This window comes from Corylus avellana, chromosome 4 (assembly GCF_965113065.1).
Source record: "Corylus avellana chromosome 4, dhCorAvel1.hap1.2, whole genome shotgun sequence".
Lineage (NCBI taxonomy): Eukaryota > Viridiplantae > Streptophyta > Magnoliopsida > Fagales > Betulaceae > Corylus > Corylus avellana.
This window is the reverse complement of record NC_142493.1, coordinates 21,278,512-21,296,502: the sequence shown is the minus strand read 5'-3', so window position 1 is coordinate 21,296,502 and position 17,991 is coordinate 21,278,512. Positions and strand designations below refer to the sequence as shown.

At 35.6% G+C, this 17,991-nt stretch overlaps 2 protein-coding genes across 8 annotated transcripts in view; one reads left to right on the top strand and one right to left on the bottom strand.

The window, feature by feature from the left end:
• The first annotated feature begins 11,921 nt into the window (after window positions 1–11,921).
• LOC148586437 (uncharacterized) lies at window positions 11,922–12,722 on the top strand. Its single transcript, XM_088515636.1, has 3 exons — window positions 11,922–12,183; window positions 12,286–12,394; window positions 12,668–12,722. Exons 1-3 carry the CDS (start codon window positions 11,922–11,924, stop codon window positions 12,669–12,671), a joined length of 375 nt encoding a protein of 124 aa, XP_088371762.1. The 3' UTR covers window positions 12,672–12,722.
• A 3,541-nt stretch (window positions 12,723–16,263) lies between these two features.
• The window catches only part of LOC132179091 (lipase class 3 family protein), a 45,012-nt gene continuing 43,284 nt past the window's right edge, over window positions 16,264–17,991 (bottom strand). For 3 of the 7 annotated variants that reach the window (XM_059591728.1, XM_059591729.1, XM_059591727.1), the window contains exon 14: window positions 16,267–17,290. In XM_059591728.1, coding sequence (XP_059447711.1) covers window positions 17,145–17,290 — 146 coding nt within the window. In that variant the 3' untranslated portion in view covers window positions 16,267–17,144. Of the gene's footprint in view, window positions 17,291–17,991 lie in introns of all 7 variants that reach the window. The other 4 variants (XM_059591726.2, XM_059591723.2, XM_059591724.2 and 1 more) reach the window with 4 other exon arrangements.

Genomic DNA, 17,991 nt, shown 5'->3' with positions numbered 1-17,991 from the left:
AAAAATGTAAAATTTGGAAGAAATCATACTTTGAGAAGACCTAGATGATATGATTAAGTTTAATCAAATCCAAGAAAATGTTAAATCGGATTAAAAGATCAGATTGGATTAAAGATTAGATTGGATAAAATTTCGGATTGGATTCAAATTCAGATTTTGCACCTGCCTTAGTATTTTGACCATAACTTTCCACTCAAATATTGGACTGAAGTTATTCAAGCTACATTGGAAAGCTAACTCAAAATACTACAATTTGTTGTGAAATAGGATTTTCCTAATTCGGAAGGTTACTATGCCAAAATCGCCCCGCAATAAAAGGACACAAATCTGGACGAATCCTATTCCAGACTTCTATTTTGACTGGAGACTGACCTCCGAATTATCTAGGTTTACTTGGGCTTCTAGGACTTCCCAAAGCCTATAAATAGACCTCTTTGTATTCAAGAAAAGACACAATTCCAGAGACTAGTTTTGGGATACAATTTCGGAGACAGAATGTAATCCACAACTTTTCTTTTAGTGTAGTTTTTCTTTAGGTTTAGGTTTAGGGTTTAGTTTCATAGTCATGTGGAGCTAAATTCTCAACTAAGGTTGGGTATGAAGCCTCACCGATGAAGAACAACATTGCTTTATTGTAAGGTTTTATTATTCCGATTTTATTGGTTTATTATTTCAATTGTTTTACTTCTAATCAATTGTGTGGAGTGATTCTTGGATATCTATTTTGATTCAAGGATACTTGTGATGATTTGAGACAGTTTCATATGATTGATTGCTTGGTTTTTAACTCATAAAATTGGATATCCCTTGTGATTTGTTCTACGGATACATCTAATGTTTCAATTGAATTGGATTCCTTCTGTGATTTTGTTAATGAGTGGATACAGGGGATGATTTTGATTAATTATTTGAAGCATAGTAAAACATACATAAGATTTAAATTGTGAGAACTTCGGATTAATATTGATGAATATAAAATATGTTGTTATGATTTGGTGAGTGTAGATTCTGCATCCTTAGTGCCTTTATCTATTGATTTACTTAGTTTATTTAGTTTATGTTTAGTCTTTTAATTTTCAAAACCAAAATCAAAACCCTTTTGGAACTAGGTTAGGGTAAAATTAATTTAGATATAAGTTGATCTTTAAAAAATACAATTTTTTGTGGGTTCGACCTCGCACTTGCAATCCATTAAACTACAATCGATTCGTGCACTTGCGAGTTAAATAAATTTGTACAACAAAAAGCACTTACGATGAGCTCGTAGAAAATCATCCGCTCCATTATTTCCTTGGGAGACTTGTCACCAACACCCTTAGGCGATCCAATGGGATCAAACCCACTAAAGTACTAAAGGGATTCCCCAAGAAATCCTCGCCCAAATCTGAGTGGGGTCTCCCAAATGTCCAGCTGATCGTGTTGGGATTCGCTGAGGGGCCTAGTTGCGATGCTTCGGCAGTATTACTTGCAGTTGGGATAGTGGTGTGATCCCAGGTCGAATGAAGTGCCTCTACAGTATCAGTCTCACGAGACAACCCCTCGGAACAAGACCCAGCCTCAGGTTGGCAAGGCGTCTTTTCGATACCTTCGGCAGGCTCTTCAGCAGGCTCGGTGTCCATAGCCTTGGGGGCCACTGGGGAACTTCTAGACCGAATTTGTTCCGGGATCAGCGTGGTCGCCCTATCGCTCTCAACTATCCCTATAACTGGCTCCTCTACCGAGGCTTCAGTTCCGAGCGTTTAGGGTTGTGAGTAGTGACTTCCTTAAGGAGGTGCTCCACGTGACCCAGAGACTCCTCGTCTGAGCCAGAAACCAAAGGAGTCATGAGCTCCCTGGGCACCTCAGAAACCGGGATAGCATCAATCAACCGAGCTTCTAACGGTCTTTTAGATCTGATTCCGAGGGTAGTCTCAAAATTCGCCACAATTCGAACCTTCGGCCTCAAAGGAAAATTCTTCTTGGAGCCATCCTTAACTTGGGCAAAAGCATTAAGAAATGGGGCAGGCTTCGCCACCCCCGAGTCGACCTCAGGCTTCTCGGACTTCTTCCTCTTCAGTGAAGGGACATTTGGATCCTTGGGTTCATCCGCTAGCCTCAGCGGAGTTGCGGAAAAGGCTTGATTTTTGACTGCTACAGGAATTCTCGGAGAAGCCTCGGTCACTTCATTTTACCCAGATCTGCGGCAGATTTCTTGGAGGAGTTGCCGGCCTTGTCTTTGCCCCTCTTGGCGACATCTCCCCTCGGAGGCTCAGCAATTACCCTCCTCGAAGGTTCGATAGGGGCTCTCTTCTTCAGCAAGGCATTTTTCCCTGACCGACCAGCTGGGGGGTACCCCAAGTACTTCTCCAAATTGGAAATAGTGTCCAGAAGACCGAAGTCTAGTCTGGTTCTTCTTATTCCGAGCAAAGGCTAGGATTCTTGCCACTCTGTCCTCCTCCTCGTCGGTCAGGTCGGGACGTTTGTATGCTGAAGAAAACACAAGGGTTATTAGCATGATATGAACATGTGTGGTATAAGATCAATATCAACAAGTATTTCCCTTCGGCAGAGGCAATGCTGGTAAAAGTAGTAATATTGATGAAAGTAGTAATATTGATGAAAGAAAATTCCAATCATTTAATTTAAAAACAATGACTTGGATTTATGAAATTCTATATATATATATAATGGAATAATTAACCTAATTCTAAAAGATTCTGATCCTGGTAAACTATTTAGATTACTTTTTGTTGTTCAGTCCAAGCCCTATCTTGTTTGAGTAGAATGAAAAGGTTTTGGTGGTTGTTGAGTCCAACACACAAAGCATGCATGGGAAGAATACAAAAGAGACCACAAAATTAAGAAGCCAAAAAGTAAATTTGCTTCTCTCTCAAGTAATGTTCTTAATTTGGTCTACAAAATCGACAAAGTCTCATCTCCAATTTTGAATTCTACATGCCTTGAATTCAAGAAACTTGTAAGCCAAAGAACAATTCGAATCTGATTCTGTGATAGTTATGCTTATGATTTTCTGACAATTGAATCTTCGTTGAAGTTTCCCATATAAATGAGATTCCTTTTTATATACCACTTGCAAGAATCCTAGCTTTTCACAAATATCTTGCTTTGCTTCTTCCTGGAAGTAACAGTTGATATTCAGCTGCTTTATCCATAAACACCCCTTGACTAAGCTGATGGGCAGTTAGGTCTTTACTTGACTAGTTTGCTTTCCTTTCTCTGCTTTTCTTGGGTGCAAAGTTTGGGATAAACTTTAAACCCATTTGTCATGACTTATAGAATTGATAAATTAGAAAAAATTACCACTTAATATTCCTTAGTTTGGTGTTATAAAAGATGTTCAAAAAGGTTTCTTGAGAGTGGTCCTCCTAGGCAGCATTCTTTGAAGTGTTACGTTACCAAATGGTTAGCAGTATGTAGAATGTTTAAGGGAAAGTAATTTCCATTAACAAAATATGGTCCACCAAAAGAAAAAGAATATGCTAATAAAAAAAAAAAAATCATCAGTACATAAAGTTACAATAATATTATTCAACTCTGAGAAGAAAAAAGATGGCGTGCTTTGTATCCAATGAGCAACGTAGTAGTTATATATATATACAGGATTTGCATCCAATGGGCAAGAATAATCTTGTAGTGTTAGAGTCAGAAAAAAAAAAAAAAAAACCTCAGAAAAATCTAGTAGTATTAGAATTAGGCGAGAGGATAAGTACATCAGAGCAACTTCCACGAAGTAATGGTTTTTAAATAGGAGTTTTAATGTATCTTCATCTCCTATTAAATTAACTATTTCAAATAATAAAATAAGAGTAATTTAACGACATAATTGGGCGTGGTGAATTTTGGTATGGTGGACCAATGTAAATAAAATAAGAGGTTTGAGGTTTGTCTTTATGAAACTTTCATAATTTACAATTGAATAAAAAAAAATAAAAAAATTGAACTAGATCGAATTGGGGAAAGGGAAAGGCCGCCAGTTGAATAGATCAAGTTAAACTAAGATGCTGCTGTAGTCAACAAATAGAAAAAAAGAAAAAAAGAAAAAAAGAAAAAATGTAGATGGGCGTGAGGAGCTCAAGATTACGAAGGAGATGTGTTGGCATCGATGTGCACGATTAAGCCTTATATTACTGATCTGGCGGTCACAGAGGCTCTAGCGGTGTGGAAGGTGGTAAAATTTAGTAGAGATTTGTGATTCTAGAAAATTATTATGGAGGGAGATGTGTTGGAGATCGTTCATGCTCTGTGGAAAGAATGGTGTTTTTGTAATAGATATAGGCATTTGATGGAAGTGTTGACCGGATCGCTCGCCTGATTTGTTAGCCCATTCATATATCTTGTATATATATACAAATATATATTAATATATTACTAAAAAATAGTTATATAAATTTAAGTATGTATATTAGTAATTAAGTAATATATGTTGTTTAGGCTACTTAATATTTATATATGTGTATTAGTTAACATACTACTTTTGGTTTTTTTTTTTGAAAGGAGTAGAGCGACTTTTATATATAGCAAAACAAACATTAAGCACAACGCTCTACAGAGATAATATCTGAAAAACAATGGGGGATTTCCTCAATAAAACCTTGCTCCACGAAGAGGGAAAGCACTTCTTTTGCAAGGCGATGGGCTGTTTCATCGAGGTGTCGTCTAACATGATTAACCTTCCATCTTTGTAGACAATTTAATACCCCTCAGGCTTCCTCAATAAGATGTCCATACTGACGCCAACTCCTTTCATCTTTCCTGAGGGCCTGCACCACTTGGAGAGCTTCGCCTTTCAGAACCACTCTATAAAATCATAGCTCACAACATAGGTGGGCTGCTCTCAAAGCCGCAAAAGCCTCTGGTATATCTGGTTCAGTGATGTGATCTCTTGGCGAAGACAGAATTGCCAAAACCTTTCCATTCTCATCTCTAACTATCACCCCAATCCCCATCTTCATTCTATTTTTTTCCACAGCGGCATCCCAATTTACTTTAACAAAGTCATTATTAGGGGCTTCCCATCTAAGATCATTTGTACACACCTTTGTGACTGCTTCATCTTTTTGAGAATTTGCTTGTTGATATGCCTCTAGCGAATCCACGGCACCCTCGACCACATTGATAAAGGGATTGATCTTATTACCATGAACAAAAGCGTTTTGACGAAGCCATAATTGTCGTGCAACCATCGCCATAAATTCCATGTCCTCTATGTTCAGGCATCGTTGAAGCTCCTCCCATATGAACCAAAATTCGTCGTGATTTAAGCTCCTTTTTGTATTTGACCATTGCACCTACTCCATATGTCCTTTGCTGCCGGACAGCTCCATAGAACATGCCCCGTAGGTTCTGCCTCTATACCACAAATGGGACATAAAGGATCCTATGTAATCCTCCTTTGATACAAATCTGACTTCGTTGCTAGAGCATTGCGAGATGCTCGCCACATAAACACCTTCACGGCATTGGGAGTATTCATCTGCCAGATCTGTTTCCACAAAGTACTATTTTGTCGTGCCCGGGAACATTCCCCTTTTGTAGATGTGATTAACTCTCTCTGTAGGTGGTAGGTACTCCTTACCATGAACTCTCCATGAGATGAAGCATTCCAAGTTAGCATGTCACTATTATTGATAGAGCTAATAGAAATTTGGTATATAGCCTCAACCGTACCCACATCAAATAGCTCCCGCAGATGATTGGTCTGTCACCGTTGAGAGGTCCAATCAATGAGTTTAGCTACCCGTGCCTCCTTGTTGAGCTCTTTTCTTGGTTGCAGGCTGACAATATCCTTTTTGTGTGGTAACCACTTATCTTTCCGAATACATATTTGACATCCATTACCGGCCAGCTAGTATAAATCCCACATTAAGGAGACCTTGTGCCGACCAAATGCTTCTCCAAACATAGGATGGATTTCGGCCCAATTTTGCATTTAGGATTGTACCTTGTTGGAAATACTTTGCTTTGAGGATCCTAGTAGGGAGAGAATCAGGCTTCTGTAGAATACGCCAACACTGCTTCGCCAATAAGGCTTTATTGAAACTCTCCAGGTCAAGAAAGCCCATCCCACCTTGGCTTTTTGACATACCCATTTCCTCCCACCTAATCCAATGAATTTTCGAGTCTCTTTCGTAATGGCCCCACCAAAAGTGCTGCATCATGGCATTGATATCTCTGCCTAGATTCTTTGGAAGAAGGAAAATGCTCATAGTATAAGTAGGAATACCTGAGCCACTACTTTTAGTAAAATTTCTTTCCTTGCCTAGGAGAGGAATTTATTCTTCCAAGTACAAATGTTGCTCCAAATGTTATCTTTCACAAAAGTAAACGCCTTTCTTCGAGATCTTCCTACTATAACTAGCAAACCCAAATATTTCTCATCACATTGAGTGACTTGTAGCCCTGAAGCTAGCAAAATTTGCCTTTTTATACTTTCCTATGTGTTTTGGCTAAAAAAGAGCGAGGTTTTCTCTTTATTTTATCGTTGCACCGATGCTTTTTCATATTTTTCTAACACATTCTGTAGTTGAGACCATTCATGGAAGGTTGCCTTGTAGAAAAGAAGACTATCATCTGCAAAGAACAAGTGATGAGTTTTCACCCTTCCACGAGCAATAGGGAAGCCTGTAATTTCCCAATTCCTTTCGGCCATTTGCAACATGGCACTAAAAGCCTCTGCACAAATAATGAATAGGTAACGGGATATGGGGGTCACCCTGGCTAATACCACATGATGGGTTGATATGACCATTTGGGCTCCCATTGATTAGGATTGAGTACGAGACTGAGCTTATGCACTTCATTATTAAAGAAACCCATCTGCTTGAAAAACCCAATCTATTCATAACACATTCTAAAAAGCTCCATTCCACTCGGTCATATACTTTACTCATATCGAGTTTCAGCACCATGAAACATGTCTTCCCTTTCATGCGAGTTTTCATAGTGTGCATGAGCTCATAGGTAACTATAACATTGTCAGTAATATGTCTACCAACAACAAATGCACTTTGGTTTGGAGCGATAATATAAGGTAAAAACCCGTTTGAGTCTATTAGCAATCACTTTAGCCACCAATTTGTAGATTACATTACACAAGCTAATAGGTCTAAAATCCGTAACCCTAGTGATGAGTGCTAAAATATACATATTTTAGCCCCTTAATTTATATGTGTTAATCTATTAGTTGTGCTATTTTGTGTTGTTTTACTTCCTTTTTGTGTTTATGTCTATTTTTAGGTGTTTGAAGGAAAATGAAGCGTTTTTGTAAGTTTTGAGCATAAAAGATCAAATTTGGGAAAAACTGGAGCATGGGATTGATCACACTAGAAATAGGCTTGAGCGTATCTGCGATCGAGCGCATCAGACATAGGATCGAGCGCAAGGCAGTGATCGAGCATACCCCATGCGATTGAGCGGATTCGGGCGACCCAGATGCGGAAAGACCTATTTTCCACTTAAAATTAGGTTTTACAAAACCTAATTGGATTAGGGTTTTGTCCTCCGATTTTATTAGGTTTCACAAGAGCCTATAAATAGACCTCTAAGCCTCACAATTTATATATTTAATTTTGGATAGAGGAAAATGAGGCTACTTCATGAGCGTTTTTTCGGTTTCTTCTTTCCCTTTTCTTTTTTAGTTTTAGTTTAATTATGTGTAACTAAACTCTTTGCTAGGGCTAGATTGAAGCTCTAAACATGTCTTTTTAACTTTAATAGTAGTGCCTTTGTTTCAATTATATTGTGGTTTATTTTAATTGATTATGTCTATGTGATTGAGTTCCTTATATTTTATGGTATGGATTTATTGATTAAGTCAATTTAGATGACATAATCTTGGGCTTAATAAAGTGACAAAAGAACCTCATCATGGGTTCTTGGCTTAATCAACATGGGAACTAGGAGTAGATACCATGCCCTAGAACTCATGTGTTTGTCGATCTCCATAGAATTATGTTTCCCTAAGGAACAACTTACTAGTTACCATGCTAAGTCCTTTAGGGAAGAAACGAATTAGAGTAGATACCATGCCTAATTCATTGCTTAGGGAGATCAATAACTTAAGGTGTAGATACCATGCCCTTAGGTTGACAAGCATTAATTATACCATATGATGGGAACATTGGCTTAGTTTTTTCTTAATTAGTCGGATTAGTAGTAGATATCAAAACCTTAACCTTTTCATTATCTTTATCTTTTTCAACATTACGAATCTGTGACAATTTGGCAATTTAATTTGCAAAATTAGTTTGAAACAAAATCATCAATCCTTGAGGGAATGATCTTGTATTTGCCGCACTATATTATCGTTTGATCTTGTGCACTTGCGAGTAAAACATACAAAGTATTTTCCTATTAATGTAGGTGGATATTTGGCACAACACCTAGCACACACTTTCTTTTTAGGAATGAGCACAATATTTGTATCATTTATCGACTTAAGAGATCTACCCGAAGTTAAACAAAATATGAACCACCGGCCAAAATTTCTGGTAGAAGCACGGAGCAAACCCATCTTGGCTTGGGGACTTATACGGCGCCATCTGCGATATAGCAATGCAAACTTCCTCTATTGTAAAGTCCAATGCAAGCTGACCATTCATCTCGGCCGTGACTTTTTTCATCCAACACCCCAGGTACTTATCCCCTCTTGTCGGATCTGAGGACGTGAAAAGAGACTGGTAGTATTCCAGTAAAGCACTACATATATTGTCTGGATTACTACATTTAACCCCTTCCGCATTCATGACTTCATCTATGTGGTTTCTTTTCCTTTGTTGGTTTGCATGCATATGGGAAAAACTTGGTATTTCTATCCCCCTTCTGTACCCAGTGGATTTTCGCCCTTTGCTTCCATTTTAAATCTTCTCTTTCGAGCTTATCATCTATAGCTTTCTGAAGCAATTTTATCTCACCCACAGTCTCTGGATCAGTTTGACCCTGAAGCAGCTCAATTATGTCTGTTTTCTTTTTTACCCAGTCAGCCGTCCTCCTATAACCTTGCCGTTTACTCTATCTCATCAATTGAAGTTTACATTGTTTGAGCTTACTCAAAACAATATTTGGTGGATCCCCCTCGTTCACTCCTCCTTCCCACGCATCCTTAACCAATTGACAGCAAGAATCATTGACCATCCAGCTAGCTTGAAATTTAAAAGCCTCTTCCCTCCCTGAATCCCCACTTTTCCTCTCCCATAACTTACAAGAAAAGGAGAATGGTCAGAGTTAGTGGGAGCGAGAACGAAGACATCCGCCTCCCTGAACTTCTCACACTAGTCCAAGTTAGCCACAACTCTATCAAGCCTCTCTCTTGTAAAGTATGCATCCTCTCTATTATTGCACCAAGTGAATTTGGACCCAATAAATCTGAGATCACTAAGCTGACATGCCTCTAGTACTTCTCTAAACCCTTCCATCTGTCTATTAGGCCTAAGCACTGCACCGAATTTTTTCAAAATTTTTGTGATCTCATTAAAGTCCCCTTCACATAACCACGGTAGTGGGGTAAAGTCACGAAGATGACGTAGTAGGCTCCACCCTTCCTTTCTGCAGGTTGTTTCCGAATTGCCATAGAATCTTGTCAATTTGCATTGAAAGTCCCTGCCCACCTCTTTTATTACCGTATTGATGTGTCGAAGAAAGGAGCGGCAAACCACCACTGCGCCCAATACAATCAACCACGAACACACAATCAAAGCCTAATTTCCCTTGTAAATATGATATTTTATTTCTCTGCATTTTTGTCTCCATGAGAAATAACATATTAACCAGTTAATTAAGATGAATGCTACACTTACTCCAATTTTTTTAAACAATTTTTCACACTCACAGGTGGCCTTTAAAACCACAATTTGATCAAAATCCAATAAAGATCTATCTCATATCCAATGATGGTTTTAAAAGTCATTTATGAGTGTGAAAAAATTGTGTAAAGAAGTGGAAGTATATCATTATTTGTTAATTAATATATACTAAGTAAATATAATTAACCACAGGTTACTCAATATTCCTATGTATGTTAATTATGTTATTATATGTGTGTGTGTGTGTTTAATATTAACATACTAATTAGTGGAGTATCTCTAAGAGACACTACAAAAATATTAGGGTGTAGTGACGTGGCAACTGTTCATACGAATGGTGCCACGTCACTATATTGTAACGTGTTAAAAGATAACACGTTACCATAATTTATAGTAACGTGGTATTTTTTACACGTTACAATATAGTGACGTGCAAAAATAGCACGTTACCATAATAGTAACGTGGCAAAATGCCACGTTACCATATTGTAACGTGGTAAAATGCCACGTTACCATATGCTAACGTGGCATTTTACCACGTTACCATATTGTAACGTGGCATTTTACCACGTTACAATATGGTAACGTGGCATTTTACCACGTTACAATATGGTAACGTGGCATTTTGCCACGTTACTATATTGTAACGTGGTAAAATGCCACGTTACAATTTGTCCAAAAATAATTACTATAGTTGTAATTGTAATTATTTGTCCAAAAAATAATTACAATTTGTCCAAAAAATAATTTTACCACGTTATCTTGATAAAAAAATTATTTATTTACCAAGATAAATATTAATAATAATTTGTCCAAAAAATTATTTAAAAAAATATTAATAATAATTTTGATTAAAAAAATATTGGGGCTTACAACTTTGTGATAATTGCCCTAGAAAGATCTCATGCTAAATATTAATATTGTGAGTCCCCAGAGAAAGATCAAAACTTAAAAAATATATAGCTAAGATATGCCTCTACAACAGAATATGCATTAGTGGTTGTGTTTTACAACACTAAATGCATCATTACTACTTCTTATGTGTCAAGCATGGTAGACGCTATCAGTTCTATAATATTAACACTATGCTTTATTTCATAGGATATGCAGTAATTGATAAGATTAACCCTATCAATTAATTAACCAAATTAAGGAATTGGCAAATGTATATCAATCCCTTAATTAAGCATGGTGAAAATATATATATATATATCAATTTGATTATGTGTAATCAAGTTGATAATTATCAATTAATTAACTTAAAATAAATTTAGTTTAATTTCATAATTGCAAGTATTATGTAATATGATGTTTAAATATATCAAGAACTATGATTATATATTAAGCTTGATTAGTAATTTGCAAGTATATATATTAATATAAATTACAGGTTTATATCAAATAATTATATATATATATATATATATATATATATATATATATATATATATATTAAGAGTTATAATATATATATATATATATATATTAAGCTTAATTATCAACTTAATATCATATATTTATATCAATTAATTATATATATATATATATATATATAATATATATTAAGAGTTATAATATATATATATTAAGCTTAATAATCAACTTAATATCATATATTTATATCAATTAATTATATATATATATATATATATAATATATATTAAGAGTTATAATATATATATATTAAGCTTAATTATATCAACTTAATATCATATATTTAAATCAATTAATTATATATATATATAATATATATTAAGAGTTATAATATATATATATTAAGCTTAATTATATCAACTTAATATCATATATTTAAATCAATTAATTATATATGTATATATATATATATATCTATTATTAATATATATATATATAATTTTAGTAACGTGCCACATAGGCACGTTACAATTTGGTAACGTGCTTATGTGGCACGTTACCATTTGGTAACGTGTCTATGTGACACGTTACCATTGTTTCATCGGGACCATGCGCTTCGATCTGGCCTGCAGCTGTTTCAATTTTTTTTTCTTTTTTCCCTGCGCGCCCCTCTTTCTTCTTCTCCTTCTCTGGTTTTGTTCTTCTTTTCTCTGGTTTTTTTCAGAGAGGGAGAAGCATCGTCACGAAATGGATGAGCGGCTGACGCAGCAGAGTGAGGAAATTACTGCTTCGGTGACTGCGGCGGTGTCTGCACGGGTTGCTGAGCAGGTGGCTGCTCAGATGGCTACTCAGATGGCTGCTCAGATGGCAGCGTATGAGGCCCGGATTCGCAGCCTTGAGGGGTCGAGACGTATGGGCTCCGATTTGGAGGTGACGACTACCCGGAATCCGCAAGATGCGGAGTCCCCAGCCCGAGTGATTGTGAGATCCTCAGTTGATAGCAGATCAGGTAACAATATATTTTTATTGTTTTTATTTGATTAACACAGTTATCTTATGAGTCAAATAAACTTTGTTCGCATTTAACACAATTGCAACGTAATATGTGTAGATGACGTAAGAGTAGAAGCTGAGGACGATCATAATGACACCACACTTCAGACGCCGGTTGGTCAGAAGTCTCGTTTGTCAATACATTATACCCGTCGTTCAGGCACCCCGTAAGTATATATATATATATATAGATATATATGTGCATGGAGCATGAAGCTTTGTATAGTTACCATATTTGTTGAAGTTGTCTCATTGAATAAACATGTATTGTTCGTACAGTTAATATGTGTTTGTGCTTTGTATAATTAATATGTGTTTGTGCATACATAGTTAATATGTATGTCGAGGTTGTATATGCATGTGATAATTATTTATTAGGAGTTTAAAGTTACAAATGTTCACTAATTAGCTAATTGATTGTTCGTTTTATCTTTTTGCAGTTAATGCGGCGCAGATGATTGATCACGATGATTTGTGTATTATGATGTTGTATTGATCACGTTAGTTGTATTGTATTTTACTTTTTATTACAAATTTGTACGTTAGTTGTTTGTATAAAGTTATAATTACTTAGTTACACGATGTTAGTTATGATTATGCATGGGTTGATTATTGATGTTGGATGTGGGTTATATATGTTGGATGTTGGGTCGTTGGTTGGATGCAGGAGAGTAGAAATGTATGCTGGTTGGTTGGATTTTTGGTTGGTTGGATGCAAGAGAGTAAAAATGTATGCTGGAGAAAAATTACAAAAAAAAAAAATTTTCTTCCCTGTAAATTTTAGTGACGTGGCATACATGCCACGTCACAAAAGATTGTAACGTGGCACATATGCCACGTTACTACTAGTGGTAACGTGGCTGCATGTGCCACGTTACTACCAGTAGTAACGTGGCACATGCAGCCACGTTACCACTAGTTGTAACGTGGGAAATCTGCCACGTTACAACCAGTAGTAACGTGGCACATGTGCCACGTTACTACTAGTGGTAACGTGGCTGCATGTGCCACGTTACTACTGGTTGTAACGTGGCAGATTTCCCACGTTACAACTCGTAGTAACGTGGCATTAACCACGTTATAACCAGTAGTAACGTGTAATTTTACTAAACGTTACCAAATAGTAACGTGTTGTTTCTGACACGTTACAAAATTTCATTTTGTTACGTCCAATTTCACTACGCCCCAGACACGTTACAAACAACACGTTACAATACTTTAGTAACGTGGTAACCCCATATACACGTTACTACTTGTCCGTAACTAAAAAAATAAATTTTTGTAGTGAGAGTAGCGCCAAATGACTCTTAATAGTCAAATTTGAGCCAAATTTGACTATTATGAGCCATTTTTCATCTCCAACAGAATAGCCAAGTATAGTTATATATTATATTTGTACTATAGTTAATTAGTTATACATAGTATACTATACTTATAACTTGCTCACATTATACATATACTATAGTTTCTATTATCTAGTTATATATAGTAACATATTGTTAATTTGCTACCTATCGACTATAGTTATATGCTACATTGTATAATATGTCTTAATAGTTACGTATTATATATTTGTACTATAGATAAATGCATAGAGGTTGTTAAAAAATTCGGACTGCTCAGATCATACATTAAAGAATTTAATAGCCTAGCTCAAGCTCGAGTTGAGCATGACTTAGCTCCAATAGCATTCTCAACGAGCTCAAGTTTGAGCTGAAGCTCACTCGAGCTTGCAATAAGTTGAGCTTGAACACACATTTCATAGCTCGGCTCGAACTTGAACTTGGCTCGAATATGCATCACCATAAATGAGTTAGTCTTGAAATCCTAAAGCTCGGCTCGGCTTGGCTTGATTACTGCCCTAGATGATGCCAAAGTTCTTTTGAATAGTTTGAAGTCAAGGTCTTTGTATCACGTCAAAAGGTCTACTAATGCAACAACTCATAGTTTAGCAAAGATGACTATATTATCTCAATCTCTAAAGCAGGTTTGGATGGATGACTTTCCTATTATTATTCGTGACATTGTACTTGTTGAGCAAGACTTTATTTGATTAATGAAAGCGTCTAAAATTTCTTTTAAAAAATCAGATTGAGGCATCTAAATGTTGTTTTTTTTTTTTTTTTAAGGAGATTCAAGTCCTTTGTGATTTGCTACAGGTAGTACCAACGATTAAAGCCAACATACAAAATTGGAGTAGATATGGGCAGATTGTAGAGGATACTAAATGAGTGTTAAATAACCTAAGGAGCGAGCAAATATGTTATACCAAGAGAGAGGCTAACTACGCTACACATGGAGTAGCAAAGGCCATAGTCAAACGCGTTATGGATTGTGTATGGATGGAAGAAATTCATATTTGTATCTATGACGTTGTGATTTTAGATAGGGGTGTCAAAAAATACTGGGAAACCATGACCGGAATTGGGAAACCGGGAAACTGGGGAACCGGTTGGAAAAAACCAAAAACTGAAGACCCCGGTTTCGATTCCTGTTCAAGTTCTTGGCACCCGGTTATAACTGGATAACCGGGTGCATATATATATATATATTTACTTTTTAGTGTTTAGTTTAGTTTTTAGTTTAGGTTTTTATTTTAGTTTTTAGTTTTGGTTGCATTGTGTTTGTAATATGTTTATGAACTATTTTTATTGCAAGTGAGTATTTCTTTTGGTTGGTAGTTTATTTAAATACTTGTTTTATTGATTTTTTTTTTTTTTTGGGGGGGGGGGGGGGGGGTAGTTTAAATTGTTGTAGTAAAGGGGTATTTCTTGTGGTTGTTGGTTTGTTTAAATACTTGTTTTTATTATTTTCTTTAGGTTTGTAGTTGTGACGAGATATCTCTTTTTGTTGTTGGTTTGTTTACATATATTATGTATTAGCCTATTAGGTATGCTTTTAAAATGATTTTTAGGGCATTAAAAAAAATTAGATTTTTATTTTAAAGGCCCCAATAGGCAAAAACATTGATATTGTCATGATTTTTGGGCTTTTTAAAGTTTTTACTTTATTTTTTTTATTATTATTTGGAACAATCACAACAAAGCCCAATTTAGTGGGACAAAAAGGCTAAAAGTTTTTTTAAAAAAATGGGCCAATTGTGTGCAAAAAATGGGCTTATTTTAGGCCCAATACCTAAAATAAGCCCAAAATACAATTTTTTTTTAAAAAAAAAACAGTTACTCGGTCCGAATAACCGGGTACAAATCAGAACCGGCCGGTTAACCGGGAATCAATTACCCAGTTCTGGTTTCCCGATTCCCAGTTTTGGCCAATAACTGGGAACTGGGACTAGGTTGACACCCCTAATTTAGAACAATTTTGTAACACCCCAACTTTAAGGCCATAACAAATTTACATGTTATGATGTTAGCCTCGAGGATGGGTTAGAGTTGCAGGCTCGACTTGTTGGGCCTAAGATAGCTTAGTAAAATGGATCAAAAGCCCAAGAATGAATTAATAAAATTTATTTGTCATTATAATTTTCAAATATTTTATTTGCTAATTTAACTTTAGATAATTACAAAAAATTTAAAAGATTCCACAAATCTTGCAAATTTTCGGTAATGCAATTTGTTGACAGTTTCTTACTTTAAAATTTGAGTTTAAATCTATAAATTAAAGACTGCATTATTTATAGGAATTCAAAATTTTATAAAATCTCCTAAGGCTTAATAAAACCCACGTATGCACTATTTGAAAATATCTTATTCTCATTATCTCACCTATTATCTACATGATTTTAAATTTAAATTCCTAGAAGTTATCTAAATGAATTAAACCACCTACACTCAAAACACTCCTTCTATCATTCACTCAAAATACACGTTTTCTTTCTCATTTATCAAAACAAATGTACAAGCTCTCTCATTTACCAAAGCACAAGTTCTCCTTCCCTTATCAAAATACACCTATACGTTCTCGCACCCAACCCCATACCATATTCTTATTTTTTCTCTCAACCATCTTTGAAAAGAAAATCGCAGAGAATCTTCTCTCCCAAGTTTCTTGATCCAAGTAAGTATTATTGGAAACTTTTATTTTCTTTTGTTCTCTTTTTGTTCTTTAGATCTATCAACTGGTGTAATTTTGAACATTTTTCTTGTTAATCATAGAAAAGTTAAATGTTTTGAATTGTACAAAAATATTCTTCATGACTGTAGCATTTAGAGTTGAAATATCTTTGTTACACATAAATTTGGGACTTAGATCCATGGGCCTAGACCTGGCAAGGTCTACTCTACATATCATTTAGTACGATAGCTACAAGAATAAAACATACTGATCACATCGACGGTTACATGTATTCTCGGATACTCATTGATTACGGTTACAATTCATCATTGGATTGACATTGAATGCAATAACAGTTACGTGCTACTCTCGGGATATGTATCAATTGCAGGAACCATCAAATTGATATTGATCGCAGTAGTAGTTACGCGCCATTCTCGAGACTCATATTGATTGCAGGAGTAGTTTCACATTAACCATAACAGTCAGGGAACAGTAATATCAGCCTTCCCGTTCATCACGGTCAAATCCCGGATCCTCCGTTCAGTCACCACAACTACGTGTGCAAATTCAATCTATAAAAGGGCCAGGATATCAAGAAGACAGGTACATGATTCCTTCTCATTAAACACGAAAGGAGCTAACTTTAGTATCGGAGGAGGATTCACCGGAACACTCCTGGCATATTCTCTTAGCCCCGTTTTTGTTTTTGCCTTGCAGATTGAAGGAGAAGAAGCATCTAGAATTACAATTTCACCCCTTGGGTCCACCATACCGGAAAATGTACCAACACATACCATCTATGAAAGCACACGCTTAATAATTGAATGTTACAAAATGTTCCTTAAGACTCATTGCAAACTTAATAGTTGGTTTTGTTTTTTAAATTGGAAGCCAAAAGAACTATTGTCGAAAAACATATTTTGATTCCTCTAGCAGCTGTCGATTTTGTAGCTGTTTCACATGTTTTTGATGGAGATCGAAAGAGAAGCCATTGAACCCACCAAAACCACCATAGTCGTTGTTGACAGCAAAATATGACCAACTTCCTGATCACAAATGGATCAAATAATAAGTAGCTGAAAATGATGATGAGAATCTCCCTGTAAATAGATATTCATACAAGTTATGTGTAGAACATGATTCGAAATTCAAAGATAATTTTTCTTTTAAGATATCAATGAAACTCACAATTTGTTTTTATTTATTTATTTTTTTTTGCTTTACAGATTATTAATTCCCATGCACGTTTATCATATTAACCCTCTACTAATTTTGATTCGTTTTGCTTTACAATATATTTGGCCTTTCTTCTTCATCAAGTAACCAGGCCGGCCACACAACCCAGACAACCCTCGCATGTTAAAATCATTACAGACAATTTTATATATATATATATATATATATATATATATATATAAGTAGAATATATTTGACGTCTTCATCATATCCTTATTTGTCATAATAAGCTATGGGGTTTGTCGTTGTATCAATTTTTTTTTTTTTTGGTATGTCCACACGAGAAGGGATAAATGATTCAAATTAGTGATCTCTGCTTTATGAAACGTAATCCCCAACCAATTGAGTCCGCAAATCTTCAATTCCCTGTTGAATAACTTTTAATTGGTTCAACGCACGGCTGCACATAGAAATGCAAAAAAGGGGTATTTGATGTAATACTCTTTCCAAGTGTTGATCACAACATCTCTTTTTATATTTCATGTAGACCGGTACCACAACCACATTGTTG